Source organism: Halictus rubicundus, chromosome 7 (assembly GCF_050948215.1).
Source record: "Halictus rubicundus isolate RS-2024b chromosome 7, iyHalRubi1_principal, whole genome shotgun sequence".
In the NCBI taxonomy this organism is placed as follows: domain Eukaryota; kingdom Metazoa; phylum Arthropoda; class Insecta; order Hymenoptera; family Halictidae; genus Halictus; species Halictus rubicundus.
The window spans coordinates 5,864,690-5,889,158 of NC_135155.1; the positions used below are offsets into that span (position 1 = coordinate 5,864,690).

General features: G+C 39.4%; 2 protein-coding genes and 1 long non-coding RNA gene across 7 annotated transcripts in view; 2 read left to right on the top strand and 1 right to left on the bottom strand.

Moving 5' to 3' along the window:
* The first annotated feature begins 266 nt into the window (after positions 1-266).
* On the top strand, positions 267-2,254 carry LOC143355595 (deoxycytidylate deaminase). 4 transcript variants are annotated; one of them, XM_076790555.1, is made up of 5 exons: positions 267-387; positions 463-698; positions 831-1,044; positions 1,283-1,489; positions 1,801-2,254. In XM_076790555.1, exons 1-4 carry the CDS (start codon positions 353-355, stop codon positions 1,461-1,463), a joined length of 666 nt encoding a protein of 221 aa, XP_076646670.1. In that variant the 5' UTR covers positions 267-352; the 3' UTR covers positions 1,464-1,489; positions 1,801-2,254. The 4 variants fall into 4 exon arrangements, 3 of the variants coding, with proteins under 3 accessions (XP_076646670.1, XP_076646671.1, XP_076646669.1); XM_076790556.1 differs by having other exon boundaries at positions 1,874-2,254; XR_013082525.1 differs by having other exon boundaries at positions 274-387; positions 1,283-1,578; positions 1,990-2,254.
* Positions 2,035-24,469, bottom strand: part of Naa15-16 (N-alpha-acetyltransferase 15/16) — an 86,782-nt gene continuing 64,347 nt past the window's right edge. For both annotated transcript variants that reach the window (XM_076790541.1, XM_076790540.1), the window contains exons 9-11: positions 9,134-9,327; positions 8,411-8,519; positions 2,035-7,623 (exon numbers count right to left, since the gene is read on the bottom strand). In XM_076790541.1, the coding sequence (XP_076646656.1) occupies positions 7,115-7,623; positions 8,411-8,519; positions 9,134-9,327 (812 nt within the window). In that variant the 3' untranslated portion in view covers positions 2,035-7,114. The remainder of the gene's footprint in view (positions 7,624-8,410; positions 8,520-9,133; positions 9,328-24,469) is intronic.
* On the top strand, positions 22,741-23,621 carry LOC143355902 (uncharacterized). The gene is made up of 3 exons (XR_013082574.1): positions 22,741-23,071; positions 23,362-23,500; positions 23,588-23,621. It is a non-coding gene; the product is annotated as an uncharacterized LOC143355902 (long non-coding RNA).

Below are 24,469 nucleotides of genomic sequence, written 5' to 3' on the forward strand. Positions count from 1 at the left end.
TCTCCTATGTATGGCTGAAACGGCAAGAATCATTGACACTCGAATAAAAATTAATATTAAAATTAAAATGCTTTCCCATCGAAATTTTTAATCTTTAAATAGTTCCAATTAAAGTTACAAAAATGCTCTTTACGATAGGTAGATTACGATTTAAAAATAATTCAGGTAACACTGAAAATTCAAATTTACCTACTTACAGACGCATGCGCTCTCGAAATTGATGAGTACTGCAAAAGACTTTCGTCTCTATAAGAATTGATAAGAATGTCGTTTGTGGAATAAATACAGTTTTATATGCACAAATAATAACGCATCTGATGTGTGATTTTCCGCTGCAGTCAACGCAGTAAACATGTCAGAAAATAACACTGTCATAGAAACTAAGCAGTACATCAACTACAATACTATTTTATTAATGCAATTCTTATGACGAGAAAGTGAATGTGTATTTACATTTTTTAGAAATGTCTGCAGTAAAAGGACGGATTATATCGACTGGGACGAATATTTTATGGCGGTAGCATTTTTAGCAGCGAAACGTAGTAAAGATCCATCCACTCAAGTTGGTGCGTGCATAGTTAACAACGAAAGAAAAATTGTGGGTGTTGGATATAATGGAATGCCAACCGGATGCAGTGACGACGATTTTCCTTGGACCAAAGACTCTTCAAACCGTCTAGAAACTAAGTATCCTTATGGTAAGAACTATGGCAAGGGAAAGAAAATGTTTTTCTTTTGAAATTTGATGGAATTTCAGTTAGGAAATTGTACTTGAATTATGAAATTATGTTTATTAATATATCTTTACTCTAAGGATGTATTGTTTATAGTATGTCACGCAGAACTCAATGCTATTTTGAACAAAAACAACAGCAGTGTTAAAGATTGTACTATTTATGTTGCTTTATTTCCTTGCAACGAGTGTGCTAAAGTAATTATACAGTCTGGGATCAAAACAGTTCTGTATATGTCAGATAAACATGCTAAGAAAGACGAAACAATAGCTGCTAAAAGACTATTTGATGCAACAGGTGTCAAGTATAGGTACATGAATCTTGTCAATTATTTTTGTTCATTTATATCGTGTTTTAAAGAATAACAAAGGCTTTTCATTGGTGTGGAAATCATTTATATTGTTTCATCTCTGATATTCGTACTGTTTAACTCTCCAAAGGCACTGTTCTTTCAGACTCTGGAAAAACATAGTAACATCGTTTTGCCATTCCAGAGATAAAATTGGTAAAATAGTAAGCTCCTGAAAATTACAATTTTTTTTTTATAGGAAATACACTCCAAAGCATGATAGAATAGTAATTGATTTCAAAAAAATTGATTGGGATGTAATGACTCAGTCGCCTGCCACACCATTAAAACATAATGAGTTGACTCAATTACCTTCCACTCCAGTAAAAAATGATGGGACACCTCAGTTACCATCCACTCCAGTAAAATGCAATGAGTAAAGACAGTCTTAATGAACACAATATAGGTAATATAAAGATGCTGATGACCATGTTAAAAATATTTTCTATATCTGGACCCCATAGCCATAATGTATCAAGTAACACTTTCCACTGAGTTTACAGAATGCTAAAAGTTTTACATTACTTTATAAAAATAACAAGAATGCGTCTATCCAAATTTTTATCCGAATATTTTGAGGAATAATTCCTTAAGGATGTATCTTTACAATCCCAATAATCGTAAATTAAAAATATTAGAACGCGTCCCGTAAACCTAGTGTTAAGAATATGCACGCAATTTTTTAACGCAGATGAAGAATAACTATGTTTTAAAAAGGTGGACATAATATACTTTGGTATTGAGGTGCACCTATGTGTGCACTTGGTTTGATTTTGTTAATATTTTATAGATTTAAAGTCTTGACTGGTATTACTATAATTTAGTAACGGTAATATGACCTGTAGAGCTATTAATTGACTGCTGGATGCTGGCACGTTTAAAGAATGATTGACTAATTCATGTGAGAAATCCTGTTGGGTTTAGGTGTGCACAGAAATAAAGAATACTTCGTTTTTATCCAGTTTTTTTTTCACCTTTTAACATTAACCACATGAGGTTTAGAGAAAATAAATAAAACAATGTACAGAAGGCGAGAGAATTTTAGCAATAATACAAAGATACTATACGGTACTTTTAAGATAATATTGTCTGCAACTGTGTTGCAAATCATTTCCTGTACAAGTGTAAACACTGATACAATAAAGTATGGCATGATGGAAGTACGTAACAAGTATTCATCATTAATTCACCTTTTCTCCATGAAACGACGGAGGGAAGGATGACCGGTGATACGCGACATAATATTCTTCATGTTGACTCGTTATTAATATAACAACAAAGAGAAATTGAACATATTTTTATATATATATATATATTTATATATATATTGAATTCATCATATAGAAAAATATATAATGCAATAAAGGCGTGTGTGCAATCTTAACTATACAGATATCAACACTTACATAATAGTACGACCATAAGTTTCCTTCAAGACGTCTCGAACAGGTTCAAATTTCAGAATTATCATGCAGCAAGAACTCTAACAAAACGTTTTGGTACGTCAGTACGAAACTATACGATAACTGCTTATTGAGAATGGCAGTGACGCTCTAAGACAATGATTAAAAATATCAAATAATTGGAACTCGTGCTCGTAAAACATTAGCTTGCTTTAAGTCTCTTTAGAATAACATATCACCTTAGCCGTTAATCGTATACGTTAAAGAACTATTATACGAAACCTATATGATGAATTCATTTACATCAGGAGATGGAAGAGGATGCGGGCCAAGGTACCCTTAACCTGTCTCGATCCTTGGATCAATCGAAAAACCAAGGACTCAAAAAGGCGAATCTGAACTGAACCCTTCAATGATACCATCCTTTTTCGTGATAGCGTTGTTTATTTTCTTAAAGATCTTTTCGATAACCGTTATCAGCGAGATAGAAACCCCCTACATTACGAATAACAACCCCCGGTAAAGATTCGAGCGACTAATGCACCCTTGTTGAAAGGCGGCTTTGCTAGTGCCAAAGCGTACTTGTAGAAAACGTATCAAAAGAAAAGCAATGTTAAAAATTCGTGAATGCTTCGGTAGATGCATGGTGAACACGGAGTGATACGAACTTATGACAAGGATCAATGAATACGCGTACTATCATCCACAGGCCGACAGGATACTATGAACCAACAGCGAAATGACTAATTGCACCGTCCAACAAGTTTTGTTAAATTTTCATTCATATTTCAGTACGCCAACGTTCAATTCTTGTAAATTTTCTGAGTACAAATTTGTAAACCGTTTTTAACTGTCGTCTTCAGTCTTTTAGAAAATTAATTTTAAAGACAATATCACATTTAAAGCTTCGATCAATTTTTGTATTTTAATCGTAAGAAGTGTACAAACATTTCTTGCATACAAAAATCCAGTAGATTATTCCGTATACTATAGTATAGATGTTTATAATGTTATGAGAAATATAAACGTATTTAACAAAATAAATTTCAAAGCATCTGAGAAAAGTGACACGATAACTATGTTTCTCTTACTTCAAAAATTATTTAAACATGTTCAAATGTTCATAACATTAGAGAAAGATATACAGTTATGTTGGGGAGACTTTACAGAATTATTTTATATAAGAAATACTTGCACATTTTCACCATCGAAGCGCAAAAACTGTTTAAATTTGAAAATTTGATTTTCTCTTGAAAATTTGATTTTCTCTTGAAAATTAAATTTCTCAAGAATCATGTTCGATACAGAAGAATGGTTTCCTGATTTGTACCCAGAACTTGATCTACAGGAATCGCATATTGTTTAACGGATTGCAAAACGGGTGGACAGTATAGAAACTAGTAAGTCATCTATGGTATCGTTTACGATAAGATATTACTAGCGTAGCCCTGAGAAACATTCCATGCATTTACAGAAGGTATTCGGTCCGACAGTCGTTTTGCACTGGTCGTGGATTTCGCAGAAGTATTATTTCATCGTTTAAACTTGCGGAGAATTTAAATTTCCCGCGCGTTGAACGCGCCTGTTCGCGCGCGCGATTCAAACACCGTTGAATATACATTACCATGGATGCCACTCGATGCAATTGCCTTATTTTTTTATGATTACCATCGCGAGTCCGCTTCGAGCGATAATTTTCTCTCATTGTTTTCTGTGTTTGTAAAACATCAGCGTTCGGATTGATTCGATCGTAGAGAAATGATACATTCTATGACTTAAATAAGACAGGAGATGTGTACATATATATGATTGTATATATATTTATATGTATTGTTAAAGGTAGTAGCTGAAAGTATGTACAAATATTATCACTAATTTGTAGTTATCTGCATCTTGCTGAATTTTCTTCGTTCGCTCGAGAGGAAATTCACGCAACTAATAAATATTTTTGCGGTTCCGGTCATATTTCGAAAAAAAGGAAAGAGAGACGAAAAAGAATGAAACAAAACTAAATGAGGTAATCATAAGATCGGTTCTCGGCTTGTGTTGCCGGTAGACTTCCAACGTTATCATTTTATTTAAAATCTCTGTTAATCCGTCCGCGTACAGATGCACGACACAGTTCTTCATCATCTTCTTCTTCTTCTTCTTCCCGTTGTATCTGTTCTTTTCTCTCAATTGTTTTCCCATCGTGCTGCTATATTCGATACTTATTGTTTCTCGATTTATGATATACTTTGGTAAATTGCGTACACAATACGCAGCTTATTGTTCTTATAGTAACTTTCACAGACTTTCGCGAAATGGACACTACTCCCGTTTATTGACTGTTCTCGATGGAATTAATCAGGGCTCCAATCAGAACGTAGATCATTACCCTGGGTTTCAAACACAGGAATAAAATATATGTGTGTGTGTGTAGGTGTGTCGCTGTGTGTCTGTTTGTGTTCTCCTATGTCCCTCGTTTGCTGCAATTAGACGACTGAACTAAAAAATGAACACTTTAAGGAGAACTATGTCTTTGTTCTGAACTGTAATTTTTTCACAACGTCATTTTAAAATGCAAGGATTATATGATAATAAGGCATTGAATTTATATAGAATTATAATATTTTTAGGAAGCGTTAGAAATGTTAATTTACCAACAAAACATCCCTTATTTCAATTTATGATACTGTTGGTAAGAAATTCACTAATTATTTAGTAGTATGTCGTCATTGTTAATAGAAATATTAATCGAGAGCCAAGTCTATTATTTCAACAATAAAGTTACCAGTTTAGGTAGTGCATTATTTGTAGATTGTTAATATTTATGCATTTATGGTGTTTACAAAATTGTCAAATACACGAAAACTTTCAGATTAACGGAAAATAACGATATTTCTACTTAATTTTCATTATAAAGAAGTATTTAGGCAGTGAAGGAAATTTGTTTTTCAATCTGGTTTTTATAAAATTAGTTACGAAAGTGGAAAATTGCATAAAAATCCGCAGTTTGGTTGTTAGCGATAAAGAAAAAAGATGTTTAGTTCAGTTCTTAATATAACGATGTAAAAATGATATCAAGTCAAATTTATTTTCTATGTTGGCCAACAATTCTGCTCTTCTCTAAAACTTGAAATGTGAGTTACAATATTTCAGCTCTGTGATTTATGCAACTAAGGAACACGAGAGTGCAATTATTAAATTGTATCAAACGTAATAATATTCTTTAACGTGGTGAATTTTAGAACACCAGAGACTGTAACTTCTATTTTCTGCAGAAATGTACGCAATCATTGATAGAATGTAAAAAACATAATAAAATGTTAAGTACAATCAGTCCCAACAATGTCTTTACTTTAGTCTTAGCTTAAAATAGAAAATAAGCTTTCGTTTGAATGCGACCTCGTGAAAATTGCGAAAAATAGTCTTTTACCGAAAGATGTGGTAAATACGTCATTATTGCAACAAACGTGCGAGACCGTTGTGTGTCTGTCTGTCCGTTCCCCTCAGAAAAGTTTCGGTCTTAGTTAATAGTCTTGCGAATGAAGTGAACTAGAAGTTAGTATGCGACTTGGAACAAAGTCTATTCGAATGTAGCGACGAACATGCGTGTGGTACAATAGAATACAATCGGATGCTCGATGATCGTCCCGTTTCCAGACTCTACACAGTAGAGTGTAATCTGTAGACATCGCTGAAAATAGTACACCTTAACATCGAGTAGAAATATCTCCTAGAGCGCGCGCGCGTATGAATGTATACAAGTCTTTATATTTTGTACCAATGTGTTAGTTTCCGCACGTGTCATTCTCTATTTTACACACTGCACCCTCTCCCCCGTTCTTTATCCAGAGCGCCCCCGCTCCCATTGAACGCACTTTTAAATGCGTGATCAATCAATCAGGATGATCCTGTTCTAGTCGCCTGTGTGTGTGTTCCGCCGAGCATCCGCCAAAACAAGGAGGTCTCCTCTTCGCTTTGAACGTGTCACACAATGTCTGCGCCAATCCGCCACCCACCCCCATTACATCATTGGTTTTTTCTTTTTTTTTTACGTTCGTTAATCCGTCCCCCGGTTATCCGATCCGTTAATTAATATTTAGCTACTAGCCATCCCCCTCTCTCGCTCCCCCCGTTCGTTCACCTAAAATTTGGGACCGCGGTCGGTGGCCGCGTGGTACACACGTCGTGTTTGCATAATTTATTAAGATTGTTTATCCCAGCACTGTCCCAGCACTGTGTTTTCACACTACATGAAACCCCTCCAGGAACAGTTCCGTGTATAATACATATGTGACTATCTCGTAAATCGATATCCGCCAATTTGTTCGTGATACTTCTCCCTTCGTTCACATTATGTTTTCCCTCTCCCTCTCCCCCCCTCTCTTATTGATCAGTTCCTCGGTTCTTCAGGTTGTTCTTCATCGTGTCAGCCTCGTCCCTCGCATCTTCACCGGTGACTTCTGTGCTTTACCAAACCGTAGCGGTCAGAGACGCTTCACGTACACACCATCCTCATTCTCCTCCTCATCTACGTCTTCTTCTTCTCCCTCAGACTGTTCTCCATCTTTCTCTCTCTCCTCCCTCTTCCGTTGCCTTATACTACGGACTAATTCAGCGACGCTGACGCGCGCGTGCCTGGATCAGTTCTTGATCGAGTTCTCTTTATCCTGGTTGGCGGTCGCCTTGGTTTCCGGCGGCCGGAACGCGGTCGCGTAAGGGAAACGTTTATGGCATTTCGCCGTGTATTCGGCTATCGTGTTCTCGCAATTGCCGAAGACACCGCTGCGCAGCGACTGCAACACCTGCGTGCAGTTCGGCAGCGTCACGCCCTCGAGGTTTTCCATGTTCGTCACCAAGCTTAGGGCCTTGGATTGCGCGGACGGGTCCAGAACGCACATCATCTTCGCGCCCTGCAGCAGATGCGGCAGCGAGTTCTGGTTTTTCTTCAGGAACTCCGCGTTCAATTGGGCCGCCGTCGAGCTACCGTAGATCCCAGCGGTCTGGTGCTTCACCACCTCGTCCACTGCACCCTCCAATGGCGTACGGTTCGTGTGCAGGATGAACTCCACCAGGTATATGTGCAGATCCGGATTGTTCGGTTCCAGATCGTGCGCGCGTTTTATCGACTTCAGCATCAGCAACGTGCGACCTGGAAACACATTTCGATTAGCCACCGGTCACCGTTTCTTTTCCCAGCTGTTATTAAGATGTCGACGGGGACAAGCTCCGGAGAATGTAGTGGTCGTTGCGGCTGCTGGACGATTGTTCTTAACTCGGGCTTGAAATTAACACTTACGGTCAGTCTTACGGTTCATGGCGCGCTCTTTAAATCGGAATAACTTCTTTTTTTATAAATGTATACCGTTTTTATTCGATTGGGGACTCATTAATCAATTTTTTTAGAAACTTTCAGCATGTATAGAACTTATGTGGATCTACGAAATATATTTTTTAAATTTCTCGTTACAAGTCCAAATAAAACAGTTGATGCTTTAACCCTCTACTTTCTGAATTCTCATTTTTTGTCGTAGACATTATTATTTTAAACGTCTGTGAAAGTATTGAAGAATTTTTCTCGTGACTGCATCCACAATAGAACTGAAGATTGCAACTTTTCCTGTACAACGACTCCTCAAAATGTGATGTACAATTTCTTTATGTGTATTTATCGAATTTTGAATGGAAGGTGTATTGTCAATTTTATAATATTACGAGAATAAATCACGAGGGTTTTAAACAACCGAGCTTGTTCTTTATTTTCGTTTTATAAAATAATTTGAAAAATCGTAGACCGAGTTTTAGGGGATCGTTGTAAAGGGAATTTTCAAATCTATTGAAACCAGTCATGGCAAAAATTTCGCAATGTTTTTCGAGACGCAGTAACATTTCTTCGACGAGAGTCGAAGCAATGAAAAGAGTTCTCAATGATTGCATACCTTTGCGAATGTAAATTTCGAACGCCATTAGATGCGTCTGTATTCTGTCCGCAGCCAAATCTTGAAGAGGTTGCAGAAACTTGATCGCCTGCTCCAGTGGATCCTCGACCTAACACAAATCGTCGCGTTAAAATTTCGTTGTGATTATTCGATGTATGGTCTATAGACTGTTTATTGTATGCGTTAATAGCGTAAAAATACTCTTTATTTTATTTTGCGTCTAATAGAACTTTTGACCCTTGCACGGTCAACCTTCGATATCCATTTCCACATTCCCATGTGGTATCCCCGTAAAAATGTTATCTTGTTCATGTAAATTTATGTAAAAGAGTTTAGTTATTAATTCACAAGTTCACTGTCAGGTTTGTAAAATCCCGTGCAAGTTTAAATTGATAATTCCTTAAATGTGTGTTGACGTAACTGTTCGACAATTTAAGCTATCGGGACCCGGGTCTATTTTGACCCAGAGCATCAAACTGATCGTTTAATTACCCGATTCCTGTAGATTAAATTAAACGAATAGTTAAGAACAACAGAAAGATGGGAGTACAAGAAGTAGCTTCAGAAATACATTTTGAAGAATTGACAAATAAATCTGCAAATGATCCTAAGCATCATTGTATAGTTGTAGAAAAGGATGTTTTCCCGAGGGTTAAATGGAATTTCGACTTTCCGCTCGATGCAATATGCAATATAATAGTGACGGTACAGTTGTTTACACACCCTTTCCAATTTTTCCGGTATAAGTTCGTCCAGCGTGGGCTGCTCCAGATCGGGATCGGTTTGCTGCCGCGATTTATTGTGTTGCTCCCTTTTCTCTTGAGCCTGGGCAGCTTGTTGTCGCTCCAGTTCAGCCTTTCTACGTTGTTTCCTCTGTTTATTTCTCAATTTCTTCAATTCCGACGGTGTCAAGTTTTCTGGAACATCGCAGACAAAAATGCTTTGTTAATCCTGCTTGAAATTCGTTGAAGCAAGTTTTCTATGAACATCGTCCCTGCACTTTACGTAAGAATGCTCTTTCGTTTTAGGTTCAGAGTTAGACTTCGTGTTACCAAAGGAGGAAGAAACAGGTTTTCCGTGAACATTATCAACAAACATTATTAACGCTACGTTTACGGAGCACTAAAGGCGACTATTTTGCATTACTGAAAATAATATATAAAGAAATGAATTTGCTAAATAATTTCTCACGTACGCATCCTTACAATCTTAACAATTTAAAATTAAGAATATTAAATATGTTATTATAAAATTATGTTAATTTCAAATTTCAAATTAAAAATTTTTATTTTAAAATTGTTAAGATTCTAAGGATGCGTACGTGAGAAATTATTTAACAAATTTATTTCTTTATATTTGATTTTAAAATATTAATATGAATATTAGAATACTTAATATTTTAAATTAGAAATTTTTAATTTAGCTATTTAGTTAAATTTTTTAAAATTAAAAAATTTTTAAGCGCAGCGAAGTCCGTGGCCGGAGAAGAAACGAAACAAGATTTTTCGTTAGCAACGTTGCAAAAGTACGCAAAACTCCCCCGCGTCACGAGTCCCAGCCTCGAAGGGAGAAGTCCGAGGAAAGAGGTAGAAGGAGAGAATCGCTAATTCATCGAATTACGCGAATTGCCGGTAATCACTGAAATTTTCCGTTGTCCTGAAATTCCAGCCAGCGCAATATCATTCTAATTGCGGCCACGGTAAATATGAGAACGGTTGTGCGAGTTGTCCCCGTGGCTCGTTTCGACATACACGGGAGAGACTTTTACCGGGCGGTCTGCGCCGACCAAGGTCAAACAAATGCACCACCCCGACGGCCCCGGCGCATAGTGCCCCGTGTCGTGCTATAAAAGCAATTCCGCCGCGTTTCGCAAAGCCTTTTCTAACTTTTCCTCGCCTCTGCCCGCGGCCAGACCTACTACAGTTTTCCTCGGGTCTGGCATGCGTGCACGTGTCACGCGTGCACCTCGGTCACGTGCAGCAGACCGCCTTTACTCGTGAGACAGCGACTCGAGCAAAAAATTCGCGAACCTGCTCTCCCGATCGATCGCAATCGTTCGAACCACGAGAAAAAGTTCGATCGTTTATGACAATGCGTCTTGCTCGAGAACTCGCGCTTTCATTGTTCTACGATTTAACCGCGAACTTTATGAGCCTCGCGCGAGGTTTCCTCGTTTCATTCATAGATCGGTGACTTAGTACGGTGACTTCTCCATATATGTCGCCGAGGCCTGGACGATAAACGTCGCGGAATTGTCCCCACTACGAAGCGCGGGAGGTCTCGGACGTCCCGTGTTTAGATCTGAGGTCTAGACCCGTGTTTTGGACCTGTATCGAGTAAACACTGTATTGGGTTGGAACGTTGGATTCGTACCGTTTGTAAATTAATACTGGGTTTACGGACCAGCAAAAATTACTATTTTACATTATTTTGTGAAAATAACGAGAATTTTTCTGTCGAAATTTTTAGCTATACCTTTTTATAGTATACACCCAAAGAAATGAATTTGTTGAATAATTTGTCGTGGGTGCACCTTTACAATCTCGGTAATTGTAAATTAAAAATATTAGAATCCGTCATTTTGGCAGGTCCCGTAAACCGAATGTTAATATTTAAAGATAAAATTAATATTCTCCATTCTGTTCTATTACTTTTTTCCATTTTTCAGGTCATGTTATTGAAGAATCCTATGAATATTTTTATTTTATCGTTGAATTTAACCACCAGCGGATTTTTAGACGAAATAAACATTTTCTAAGGCAATCGCAAGATACAGGAATTAAATACAAATGGACTTTTTCTTTTAAAAATTTGAACATGTCGAAAGCAGTGTGTGTGTAACTGTATTCTTAAATTCTTTCAATCTCTACAATTTTGCAAATTATTTTGCAAATATCCGCAGGCTAATTATAAATTATTATACACGAACGATTGAAAGAGTTGCACGCGCAATTCTTGCAGACAAGATCTCGAATGTCTTTTAAAGAGAATTAGCAGAGATGGATGAACGTTTGGTATACTTTTTGGACAAATGGGTCCGAACAGAGGCACCGGAGCTTATTGCGCTAATTCCCCGGGCACTTAGCTTGTTCAGTGAGCATCAACGTTTTAATTGCCGTTCTATTAATGCAGTTTTATAACACACATGAAAATCCCGAGGCACGCTTTCCAATTATGTAAGAATCGGTCGATGCGCTATTAGAACGCGGTAGAGTCTGGGCTCCATGCTCCGTGAATTCGTGAATGGCGTTGAAATCACTATAAGGGGATTCCATTCCTCGGACGATTTCTTTTTTCGCCGAGCATGATTTTTCGCATTCATGAAACCCTCGCGACCCGTGTTTTCGCCGAGTGCTTCTCCCGGTTTTAAAGATCTTCCTTCACAGATTTTATGCATTTGTAGAAAAAAAAAAAGGTTGGCATAGTTTAAAACGGTAGAATAATTAAAATGTACTTCCTTGAAAGGGATAATTCCTGAGGTCATTTGAAGTAACTTTTTCCTTTACGAAAATCTTCTCCGTGGCTTTATTAAGGAGTTATCAACGAAAAACACGGACCAATCAGAGCGCGGGTTATAGCAGAGGGTTCCGCCTCGGCGCCGGGTCCCGTTGAGCGTGGCGTTGACATTGGCTCAGTCGGAAGCCGTCCGCTGTATCCGCGCTCTGATTGGTCTGCGTTTTTCGTTAATAACTCTTAAACGAAGCCGCGGAGAAGATTTTCGCAAAGGAAAAAGTTACTTGAAATGGTCTCTGGAATCACCTCATCCGAGTAAATACATTTTTGGGGCATTTTCATTCTGTCGATCTTATGAAAGAAATAAGGAAATGTGTATGACTTGCAATCGAGACAGAAAAACGTTAATAACCCCTCCATTGCTTATATACAGCTTCAAAGACACAATCAAGCGAAGTATTGAAAACAACGAAAGGATTACCATTACAAAGTCTCGACGCGATTAGAGGGAACCGACCGAGAAATATCTATTTCCCACACAATGGGGCTCGATAAACTCTGATCGAGAGGACAGGCATCGTGTAGCACGTCTCCGGATCACTCACCGCCATTGTTCTCCCACAGGAGAAGTCGATGACAGGCATGCTAGCTCGAACGTACCCTGGGAGCTGATTTCAGCGACGGACGGGCCGGCGTTGATCCGATAAATTCAGCTCGTTAGGATTTTCCCATCGAGCACGGGCGGTTTTAATTGGCCTCTAAACATTGTCGGCAATTAGGGGCCTGTACGCGACTGTCGGCGATGGATTTTTCATCCTTGACAAAGGGGGACCTTGCCTGTATTACGAGCAAGCTGCGGAATGTGGAGCAACAGGCGGCGACGCCGGCACGCAACGTTTATGCAAATCGCGGAACCCCTTCCGATTGATTATTATGCCTGACCCGCCCGCTATAGCCGCGTTTCCATGGAAAAACCGATTTCCTCTGAGCAATTACTCGCGATCCCCTCGGAAATTCGACGCTAGGCGACGAATACAGTGAATTCTCTATATGTCACCAACACGGGTCTTCCCAGTGACATACATCATCCAGGTGACATACCCGAGCCGTGTTATGTTTACACTCCTTGGCGTCCCTCGCGGGATATATCCGCGGTAGTGGGGATAATTCCGCGACGTTTATCCTCCAGGCCTTCGCGACATATATAGTTTACTGGGACGATCATCCGCGCCGCTTCCTTCCAGTGCGTAATGATTTGAAATCCGATTTGTCGATTGTAAAAGGCTGCGGTGGACGCTCTATAGAGCCACGGTGTGTGATTTCTCGAGAAAATTGACGATTATGTTTGTCTCTTTCGAATTTGTACTGGCGCCTTCGTCGAGCGAGGTTGCTTCGAGGGAATTGGCTATTTTCAAACAGCTGGTTGCGCGTTAATGCGTGTCGTTATGCTGTTTCCGAGATGTGGAGGACACCCACTCGACCATCTACACGCATTGAGTCACTCATGCGACGTGGGTGAACGACGATCGGCGTTTTTTTATAGCAAATTCCCAGGGATACGTTTTCTGTGTTGTGTTGTTTTTTTTTATGGTGTTGCTACTGGATTATAGAAGCAGAGCTTCTTCTACCGAGACGCGACGATCCAACGAGCGGTTTGATGTATGACTTAGCAGACTGCGGATCTTTATGCGTTTATGGCTTCCGGAAATTTTCAAAAATTGCTAGAATATAAAATTCGACAGAATTTAGTACAATTTTTATTTATTTCAGATTTACAAAGGCTACTGCCACTGAAAATAAGATTCTACTTGGTTTCACTTTCTTAAAATTCGTCTAGAAAAATTGCAAATTATTACACAGCGAATCTCGAAATAAAAATTTTTCTAAATTCTACTAATCTTTTTACTGTTTCAAATTACTCATTTTTGTCATAAATGCAGAAAATCCCATTTTTGTCATAAATGTAGAGCTCCCATGTTCAACCCATTGTTATCTAACCTTTTTTTATTGAGAAACTAGAGATATTCCAGCGAGGAAAAATAAAATGGAGGGAGTCCCCGTTCGTAAAGGGTTAAGGATAATGGCGGATTTCTATTTTTGATTAAAATTGTTATTTCGAAGCAAAGAATTCGTTTCTCTATCTAATAGCATAAAATGTCCGAGGAAAGTGTGTTCTCCGGAATTTTGGAATGCGCCGTGCAGTCTCTGATGCATCGAAACGGCAATGTTTATTCAACAACAAGCTGCGCCCAGCTCACTTTTCGCTCGTCCTCTCGTTTAGGTAGCATTAGGGACGGCCTCGTCTCGTCAGCGCGTTAAAAATACAACGGCCGAGGCTGCGCTTTGCATAAAGTGCCGCCGTTTAGCCGGCGTGCACACAGCGAGAATCCAGATTCACCAGGTGAAATAATTGCGGTTAGGTAAGAAGCCCGAGTGGTGTAAATGACGGGGGCGGCAAGGTCGGTGGACACAAAACGGCCGTGATTTTTATAACACCGAAGACGAGCGGCCATTTTCGTTCCGAAACGTTCCCAAGAAACGGCAGCTTACAGACACGTTTGCAAATCGATTTATAATTATTCGAGGAAAGTAGAAATCTGTGGCAATTTTGCTGATTTGACGAGAGCGTGCAAAACATGTTAACGACAAAAAGAAAGTCGGACATAAAGAAAGAACCCGAGTATTGACACTATATCTGCCGGAAGAGTCAAAATGACTAGCCCCTAATTTTTTCTTTCAGAAATATTGAAATTATAAATATGTTTCCGTGAGAAAATTTTTTAATATAAAAAATAAAAATAAAGAAAAAATTGTCGACCTTTTCACCTTGAGATTCAAGGGCAAGGTTAACGTTGTGATACCCTTCGACGTCCGCCAAAACCGAGGGTGTAGAGTCTCGCTATGATAGTCGCGACGTATAAATTCGATACACCCGGTACATGAAGATCCGTGGTGTAATTACTATAATTGATTGGTAGTACTTGCTTCTATTACTATGAACTCCCTGTTTTTAGATTTTTCATTGATCTCTACCGAGTGGAAACACACATCAAGCAACGTTATTTACCAGCAAAAAGAAACGAGAAGAAACTTGAAGAAACATTCCCCGTTAAACGGCGATCACTTCGAGAATCACGAAAGAACATCAAGAAAAAGTTGCTCGCGATTGCTTCAACGTTTAAATGGCATCAAATCGCAGCCATTGAGCGCTTCGTCTTTCTTACGGGGCTACAATTTGCATTAATTAGCGCGCTTTCGATATCCTGTTTCATTTTTAGACCATTTTAGAACATTCTTCGAATAGTCTTCGATTCTTATATGGACCACGCGATCGCTTCTGCGATCATCTAACATTTGCCGGCGAACGAAATGTAAAGAAACTTGGAAAAGACATTTATCATCGAACAGTGATCTTTTCAACAGTCATGAAAAAAGCATCAAGAAAAAGCTACGTGTAAACGTCATCAAATCGCGCGAAAGAAACAGATGGCGCCTAGATGAGAAAAACACAGCTGAGAAGCAAACCTTCTGTTTGGACCCGATGATGACAACTAGATTGCGAATGTTCGTGGCAAATCAAAAATATTTGCATTAATTGCAAGCCACAGGAGCCGAATGAAAATCTTGTTATCTTTTGATTATCTGATTAAGCTGAAACTAATACACCGATGTCCTTAAGAGCCAAGACTCCGTAGATTCGCGATAAGGTAGAGTGACCACGTTACCGACAAAAATAGTCGAAAATGGTTTTACGTGCCTCAATTATTGAGGATTGAATCATACAGGAATTAGGGAAATAAAGGACAACAATCAGTAGTGAAAACTGATATACCCTGCTTCAGGTAGAAATTGCAGCTTCGAAGGTGAATTTGCAGGTATTATTTCTAATTGTGCTTGAGTTTAATTGTGCTCGAAAAACTTGAAATATTTCATGACAGTTGATTGGATTAAAGAAATAAAGAACAACAATCGGTATTAAAAATTGATATTCCTTGCTTTGGTATAGATATTCCACCAAGTCTGTGGCTGAAGGCTGTGAACGGAAATTAAACAGCAATTACCGACCTGCTGACTCTGCAAAAGTCACGTGACTTCCCTTGGCTCTTAACAGTAGGTTCATGGGTTTAGTATTCTTAATTCACAATTATCGAAATTGTAAAGAGGCGTGAATGAGAAATTATTCAACAAAATTTATTTCTTTGGGCATATATTGTAAAAGAAATGGCTAAAGATTTGAATAGAGACATTTTAGGATAAGCTCGAGCGACCATCAATACAGTGCATTCTCGATATATGTCAACAGCACTGTGTTATGTTTACACTCCTTGGCGTCCGAGACCTCTCGAGCTTCGCAGGGTATAGCACGCGGTAGTGGGGATAATTCTGCGACGTTTATCATCCAGGCCTTGGCGACATATATAAATCACTGTATGTACAATTTTATTCCGAAATAAGAAAATCGTTATCACCTCTGCTTTTTCTTCATCCGAAATACGACGAAAGCCGGTCCCGATCCATCGCCTTATATCCAAGGAAAATTCTAGCAAAATATCGACGTGGGTCAGAAATGACTCCGGCACAGGCATAGAACTCACAGGAGTCCGCGTACCCATTTTTATAAAATCCGCACGTCAATGATAACGATCGGAAGGCTACACCCACGTCGATCATGTGAACATTTCCTTTTTCTAGACACCGTCGGACGTCACGAGAACGTGAATCATTCGTCGGACAGTGCTGATTCCGGGATCGGAATTCGATTTAGCAATTCCACGACACGGGAACAGGCTCGTTCGAAACAATAAATATCGTTACTATAATTACCGGAGTGATACTGGTGCACGGGTTACGGAAACGTCGTAACGGGAATCAAGGTAATAAATAATTAGTGCGAGCAGTGGGAAGACGTGTCCATTCATCTTTCCGCGGGTCATGTGACGTAACGTCGTTTTCCTTCGACCGCCATGAGAATAAGAAAACACCGGGGAAAAAGTGACCGATCGAATGGCCGCTAACAGTTAGAAAAGTTATGTCACGTTCGAGTGTGTTGATCGTCCAGATAAGACGTTTTTGTTGATAAAACGAGGGAAATAATTAGGGGTTGATGTTGCCGACTATTCTGTATATTCAAGAAGAAGTGGATCAACGCGTTGTTCTTGTTGTGTTGCGAACAAGATTGTAGCAATTAAGTGGAAATTTAATGGGCAAAATATCATACGGTTTTATGTGTGGTGCTCCGACCTTATTTTTATTCTAGCCATTGTTTTGCGAATACTTGGAAACAGCTTTGAGAAAATTCAAAGAAAAGTTAACTCTGAACTGGTTCAAATTTTGATTCGCGATCTTTGTGCGAAATAAAAATTTTCTACATAAATCGTAAAAAATGAGGATTGTACAGAAATTTAAATTTTTTTAAAGAATTTTAACGAATGGAACATAATGTAACTCTTAGAAACAGTACTCTTAAACTCTTTTTACGTTTCATCTATTTGCAACCGATTTATAAGTTACGGATCAACACTTGAGAAAACAATTGTACCCAGTGGCGGCTCGAGTCAAGCGGAGGCCCCAAGCGGTAAAAATTTTGGGGCCCTCAAGCTCAAGATAGAAATAGAAGTTGCAAAAAACCTCTGATAAACTTATTAACAAAAAAAAAAAGAAAGTAATGAAAAATTTCGTACCGTTACAAATAAATTTATTAAAAACGTATTTATCCCCGCTTACTCCGCTTACCATTAATCCCGCCACTGGTTGTACCCCTTAGGACGGTTCAAAATAAAATGGATCCCGCAGAAAAATCGAAGTCTACTTCGTGAAACATTCAAATAAGCGGTCATAAGCGGTCTACAATAATCTAAAAATTAAATTAATTATTCTATTAGTATTATATTAATGCAAACCGAGATACCATAGGAAAGAAAAGTGTTCTTCACAGTTGCGCCAGCTGGGTTTACATAATTGCGCTGTCGCGAAGCGATTAGCGACCAGCGTTATGCTCGCAAGTTCGGCCGTTGTAATAAGCGGAAGTTCAAGAACGCACGTACGGTCAAGAAACGGGGTATGTAAGCGGCGTGTTATGGCAGTTTCGCGAGCCTCGAGGAAGTCGGTTGACAGAGAACAGGGCGAATCAAGGAAGACCGCGCAGATTTCGTAACGCGTTACGAGCAACTTTTACCGATTCACAACGGCAGAATCCATTTTTGCGACACGGCAATCACTTTTCGCACGGTGCGTTTTCTAGTCTTTTCCACCGTTGCGGATCTTGCGAGTTCTAGTGCCGGATATTCCGAACAATCGAAATGACTCAGCCGTCATTTTTATTATTAGATTGAGGATTTCATGAGTGTACGACTAAAATGAACAGGAAGCTCTTACCACGAGAAATTGATTTGGAGTTCCGGAACGAGCCACGGCTGTTAATCTCTTGAACAGTGTGCGCCACTATAGTGACTTCCGTGGAAAACGTCAGTTTGAACGGTACCCCACTATAGTGGCTTTCCGTGGAAAGCGTCAGTTCGAACGGTACGAACCATTATAGTGGCTTTTGTGCCTTCCGCGGACAAGCGCGCCGTCCCTGGGAGACAGAGTTGCGGACGAACGCGCCGTACCTGGGAGACAGAGTTGCGGACGAGCGTGCCATGCTTTAATCGTCTAAATGACAATTTCAAAAACAGTTTTTCACGACAAACGCCTAGAGCTCTAATCGATTCGTTACCGTCAAGCGGATACATTCGATTTGCGGCGAAGCGTTCTTGAAAAAAAAGGCTTAACTCGCCTTCGTCATTTGTCATCGAGCCATACCGCCGGCTACACACGAGAAATAACAATTAGCTAGTTACCTCGTCGAAAAGGAAAGAATATTTCTTGCCGATCGATCGTTAATTCGGTTTTTTTTTGCTCTCGGCGGAATTAAATTGATCCTGTATACAGGATACTTGTACCACGTGTTCACGGAACATTCTTATGTAATCCGAATATAAAGCTGCCCGGCTCGGTTTTCCTTCATTCCTTTCTCTCGTTATAGTTTTTGTTTTTTGTGTAATCGACGGCTGGCATTGTCCCGTAACATGCAATGCTCCATGCTGTTATCGGCAGATCTTCGGCTGTGTTAACGATTACTGGAAAGACAGGAAGCGACGATGAATTCCTGTCGAACAATAATGCGTGACTGGACGCGCAGATTTCACTATTTCACCCTTTACTTTCGCGCTATCGGCTGGAATCGATCTGTCGATTTCGCAAGTACGCGCCTTCGGCCAAATAATTTGGCCTACTCTGTTAGAATGATCATCCTAGATTGTTCTCACAAAGATTTATTTGGAAATTCGCGAAGCTGCTGGATTTTATTAACAAAAGAAGCTGAACCACATGTTTCAGTTCAAAGAGCTACTGTTTCTCTAAAAAATTGATCTTTTCAAAATGGCCTTCGACAAGGGCTGGCTGTAGATGTCTAGTTCAATGTAAGATTAAGAAGTTGCAGATAAAGCCCTACGGAAATATTTACATGCGAATCGAAACAGTGTTTGTTACTGCATAAGCAGTTTCGGAGAGATGGTTCCGAAAAAATGGCTGCCATGGCTTTCAAGTTTAAGATACTCGGCTGAAATTTTCGGCCAATACTGCTTAAACATAATACAAGATGTATATCTTGATCCTTTGATAAAAAATAATTTTATATATATAATAAAAAATTAATCCTCCATAACTCCTTAAAACTGTAACTACGTCACCCGCCATTTTGACAGCTGTAGGATTAATTTACAATTTTAAATTGACGATTGTAGAAATTGTCAAGATATATTTACGAGGAATTATTCAATAAATATATTTTTAGGGGAAAATTATGATAAAATTACAAATCTGCACATTCTTGTCATTTTTATAAAGTCATATGAAATGACCATAAACGATTCGTGCATGTAGGGTAAGGGACCCAAATACTGTGGGGGTACCAATTCCTGTGGCTATATTGATTATACTTATTTTTAGAGCATAAGGAATACTAAAAAATAGATATTAAATTCTTTTCATTAAAATCAGTTACATATCTCTTTTCTTTTATATTTTCATTACGCTTTAAAAATAAGTATAATTAATACCGGCCTAATTGGTACCCCCACAGTAATTGAGTCCTGGACCCTAGCACTAATAAAAATTCTGTTCATGCTTGCGAGTGGTACGTATTTGAGAATGCTCCGACAGCGTTGAACCTATTAACAGAAAGCATGATGCAGTCCAATTCCGCGGCACTCGTCCACAAAGGGTTAAATTTCCATTTCGATCTTTTGATCTCGCGGTCGCGCCTTGAATACCGGCATTAGCAACGCTCGATCAAAAATTTAACCTATGATCTGCTCCGCCCTCGATCGGATACAGTTCTCGAATGGTGCATTCGCATACACGACGCGCATGATACCGTCTGTATCGGCTCAATTTTACAACCGAAAAACTCTCACGGTTCGCACAGTGATCACAGAATGCCGATTCCGGCGGCGATCGATCAGGGTTCTCCAGCCCGTGGCTCACGAATACCGATCATTGCCAATAAACGGACAGTGTAGGAGTGTGCCGTCGTGTTGTCCGTTGCGTAACCGGCAACCTCGTAAACAGGGAGAGATCGCAGTGATTACTCACGATCAAGCGAGCGAAGAAGCGGCGGCACGCTTCTCTAACAACTCAATAAAGACGCGACATTGAGGAACGTTCATCCGAGACTCGCGGTCGATCCGTACGGCCGCGAAAAGGCCTCGAGAATTGCTGCGACGATGACGATCTTCCGTGGAAAGCATCAGTTCGAACGGTACGCCACTATAGTGGTTTCCGTGGAAATCGTCGGTTTGGACGGTACGAACCACTATAGTGGCTTTTGTGCCTTTCGCGGCCAGGCGCGCCGTCCCTGGAAAACAGAGTTGCGGACGAGCGCGCCGTACTTAAGAGCTTAGACAGCGGTCTCTTGTTTCAACTTTTTGTCCGGCGTTCTGTGCCACTAAAAGACAGGTTTTTCCCAGCTCAAAAAATTTCAGCACATACCTCAAATATTAGTGAGTAAGTACACCAAGTTTGAAGCTATAGTAGACAATAATTCTCTTGCAATAAAATTCCTAAAAGTTATCATACGATCAGAGAAAATAAGGAAGTCTGGTTTGTAATGCTGAAAAGAAGGTAATTTTTGAGAATTTCTATTTAAGGAATTAGGAAGCCACTCGTGTTGAAACTTTCAAGATATTTCACCTCGCATTTGAGGAACGAGTGTACATTTTTTCGTTGGAAAATGTTCAGCGGATTTTTGTAGACATTTAAACGAAAGAACCTACATGTGCGTGCTGCACTAGAAGTCTCGCGAAAAGAATGCGGGGCTGATTGGTCAGGGCGGAAGGGGCACGCCTCTAGCTGCTCTATTGGCCAAAGCGGTGGCACATACTATGCAGCGTGTGACGTCAAAGCCTAGGCATTGGCCTACTGGAGCGTCAACGGTGGGGATGGGCGGAGCGAGCGAGTGTCCTCTTTGCCCTTGTGCCGTCTCGCGGGACTTCTTGTGAGTTAAACCCAAAAGAATATTTTAAAAAGTTCAATATTTACAAATGCGTGGAATATTGAAAGATTAATATAATTTGTTTTCTTTTTTTGAATAAAACTTTTAGGATCGTCGTTGAAATAGCCCACTTATCGAGGTTTATCGAATAGACATTGTAACTCCTCGGTTCCAGTTGCTTGTTTAAACTTGCTCAAGAGCTATTCGCTTTAAACAGTGTTGATCTATGGTAAAGAGGATTTCACTGAACTCATTTTTCCCCGAACACCGTCCCTAAAAATAGTAATCAACATAAACGCACGGTGAGTTTAGTCATCGCGCCGAGATCGGCGGGATCGTAAGCGACTGTTGCAACGCACCGACACTTCTGCGAAAAAGAAGAAATTAAAAACGGTGCATAGGCAAGATTGCGGCATGAAATAGAAGTGATCCAGAGTGCGGCGGGAACGATCACAGAGGAGAACAGCTCTCCTCGTCATCGCTGACGTTCCGATGATCGCGAAGTATCATCGTCGGCACGTGTTACGGCATCCGCGTAATCATAGAACTTGTTGCGTTCGCCATTAACCTGCAGCATCTTGGTTGGTGTCGCGAATCGTTTCCGAGTACCGTTTGTCATCAGAATCGTGCTGGGATGCTGATTTCATTTCTGGGACGGTGTCGCACGATTCTGGGAATTCGAATCTTTGATCTCTCACTGTCAATATCTTCATTTCTTGCGGCTTCCGATTGTTTCATTACATTGTTATGCGGAATAAAGTGTTTCCGGGTCAATTGTTTATTTCCGTTTGACGATCTTCACTCTTCGCGCTCTGAATTTTTGTACATTTTGTTTCCATCAATTTCTTCCGACTTCGAGTGATTTTTTTGGATCAAAAGACAGTTCCTTGATTGACGATAATTCTAAACAATACTTTCGTACTCTAATTACAGGCATTTCTCTATATATGTCGCCAAGGTCTGGATGATAAATGTCGCGGAATCATCTCCACTACCGCGGGGTATACCCAGTGAAGAGTCAAGAAACTCGAGACGCCTCGGACGCCTCGGAGCGTAAGGTCGCGTATGAAAAATAATAGTATCTCCTGGCCGATATATGTCCGTGGCAAGACCCGTGTTGTTGACAAATATCGAGAATTCGCTGTATCTTGGAAACAGTCAATAGATATTTCTTGAATTATTCTTCAATTTTTATTTATTTTTGAACCTCCTGAATTATTTCTTAAGTTTTGTTTCCAACAATTTTCTACAACTTTATTTAAAATGTAATGCAAAAGAGAGTTGCAATGACCGGCACTAATTTCAAACAATATTTCGATGCTCTATTATATTGCGAATACCGGGGGCAGAATTTATGGTATAACAATGGAGCCTAAGCGAACATTTTTCAGTGTCTTCTTGTCTCTGTGTGCTGCAGGTCGGAAAGGTCAGATTCCATCGTGTTTAAGAGCTACGCCTATTCATCTATCCGGAAAAGAATGCATAACCGGCCGATGTCGGCGCGAAATATTTAAAAAATCGCGACCGATGCACGCGCGCCGATAATAATTGCGACAATGTTCGTACCCGCGGTAACTCATTGTATGCAGATCGAAGAACACGACCGGTATTCGCATGGTTCGCTCGTAAATTACACGTACGAAGAGTATGGCGATCGCTGTGCTGATTTCCGACGAGTAAGTACGCATTGAGCGTCCAAATTAATTATTTCAGCGGCTCTTTAATTCGTTTGGATCGAAAATTAGTTCATTCAGAATTTTATTGTGTTTCTGCGATACGTATAATTAATTCGTTCGTGTAAAACAACGAGTCGGACTCGTATAATAATTTGTTGACACTAGAATTGTCCTAAACGTGACCGATCAATTTTTAAAGTTTTAATAAATGTAAAAGAAACTATCTAAAATTTTGATGGTTTGGTCGTTCCAATGTTGAATATAAGTGTTACTCATTTGCTTAACTCTAGGTTTACGGGACCCGCCAAAGAGACGAATTCTAATATTTTTAATTTACAATTATTAAGATTCTACAGATGCATACAGGAGAAATTATGTAGCAAATTTATTTCTTTGGGTGTATATTATTTCAAAAATATTGCCAATAATGTGGGTAACACGTTCTTGTTATTTTTATATTTGTGCATTAAGGTAAATGTAGATATGCGATAATACAAATTTTCGTTTTTCTTCCAGGGAATTATTGAAGAAAGTCCTTGAAGCATCCGTCATTATGTTTTTATCAGTCTGTTTCATCCTTCGGACAAGGTAAAACAACTTCTGATGCAACGAATTCACAGAACTCGCTTTTTTCCACGAACTTTTTCAATATTTTGAAACGGTATGCGAGTCAAAGAATATTTTAGAAATATTACGGAGTTGAATAATCAATGGGGAAAGGTTTGACGAGCACGAACAACATAAGCAAGATCTTCGAAGTCCAAAAAACGCATACTCTATAAATCAACTTGTGGCCTCAACATTTTTCGTTAATTGATATGCGAGGAGGATAAAAATGTTTGTTATGACGCTTCCAGAACGCCATTAATAACCTTTTTCTGAAGTTACATCATCTGGTTGATTTAAACCGTACAGTAATTTATAAATATTGACGTCGTTAGATCGGAATCGTCGAAGTTGCGGGAAAAATGGTTGAATAACGTCATATTTATTAATGTCAGTTAATGTTAGTTAATGAATTAAATTGTCAATTGGGTTCTACCTAGTTTATACTTTGCTACCTTCCCCTAATTTTTGAAAAGTATCTCGTGGTCACGGAAAATTTCTCGAAATTATAGTTGATTTTTCCATATCCAGACATTGGCAGAAAATAATTTAGCACTACTTTTACTGCGGTTGTATGCACACCTAGTTCAATTTATTTTTTTTTATACAGAATCTGTATATTCAAGCATCCCTTTAAAATGGTAAAAGGTGTCTTTCGACATGTCCGGTAGAAATACAGCGAATTCTCGATATATGTCGACAACACGGGTCTAGCCACGGACATATATCGGCTAGGAGATACTATTCTTTTTCACACGCGACCTTACGCTCCTCGGCGTCTCGAGTTTCTCG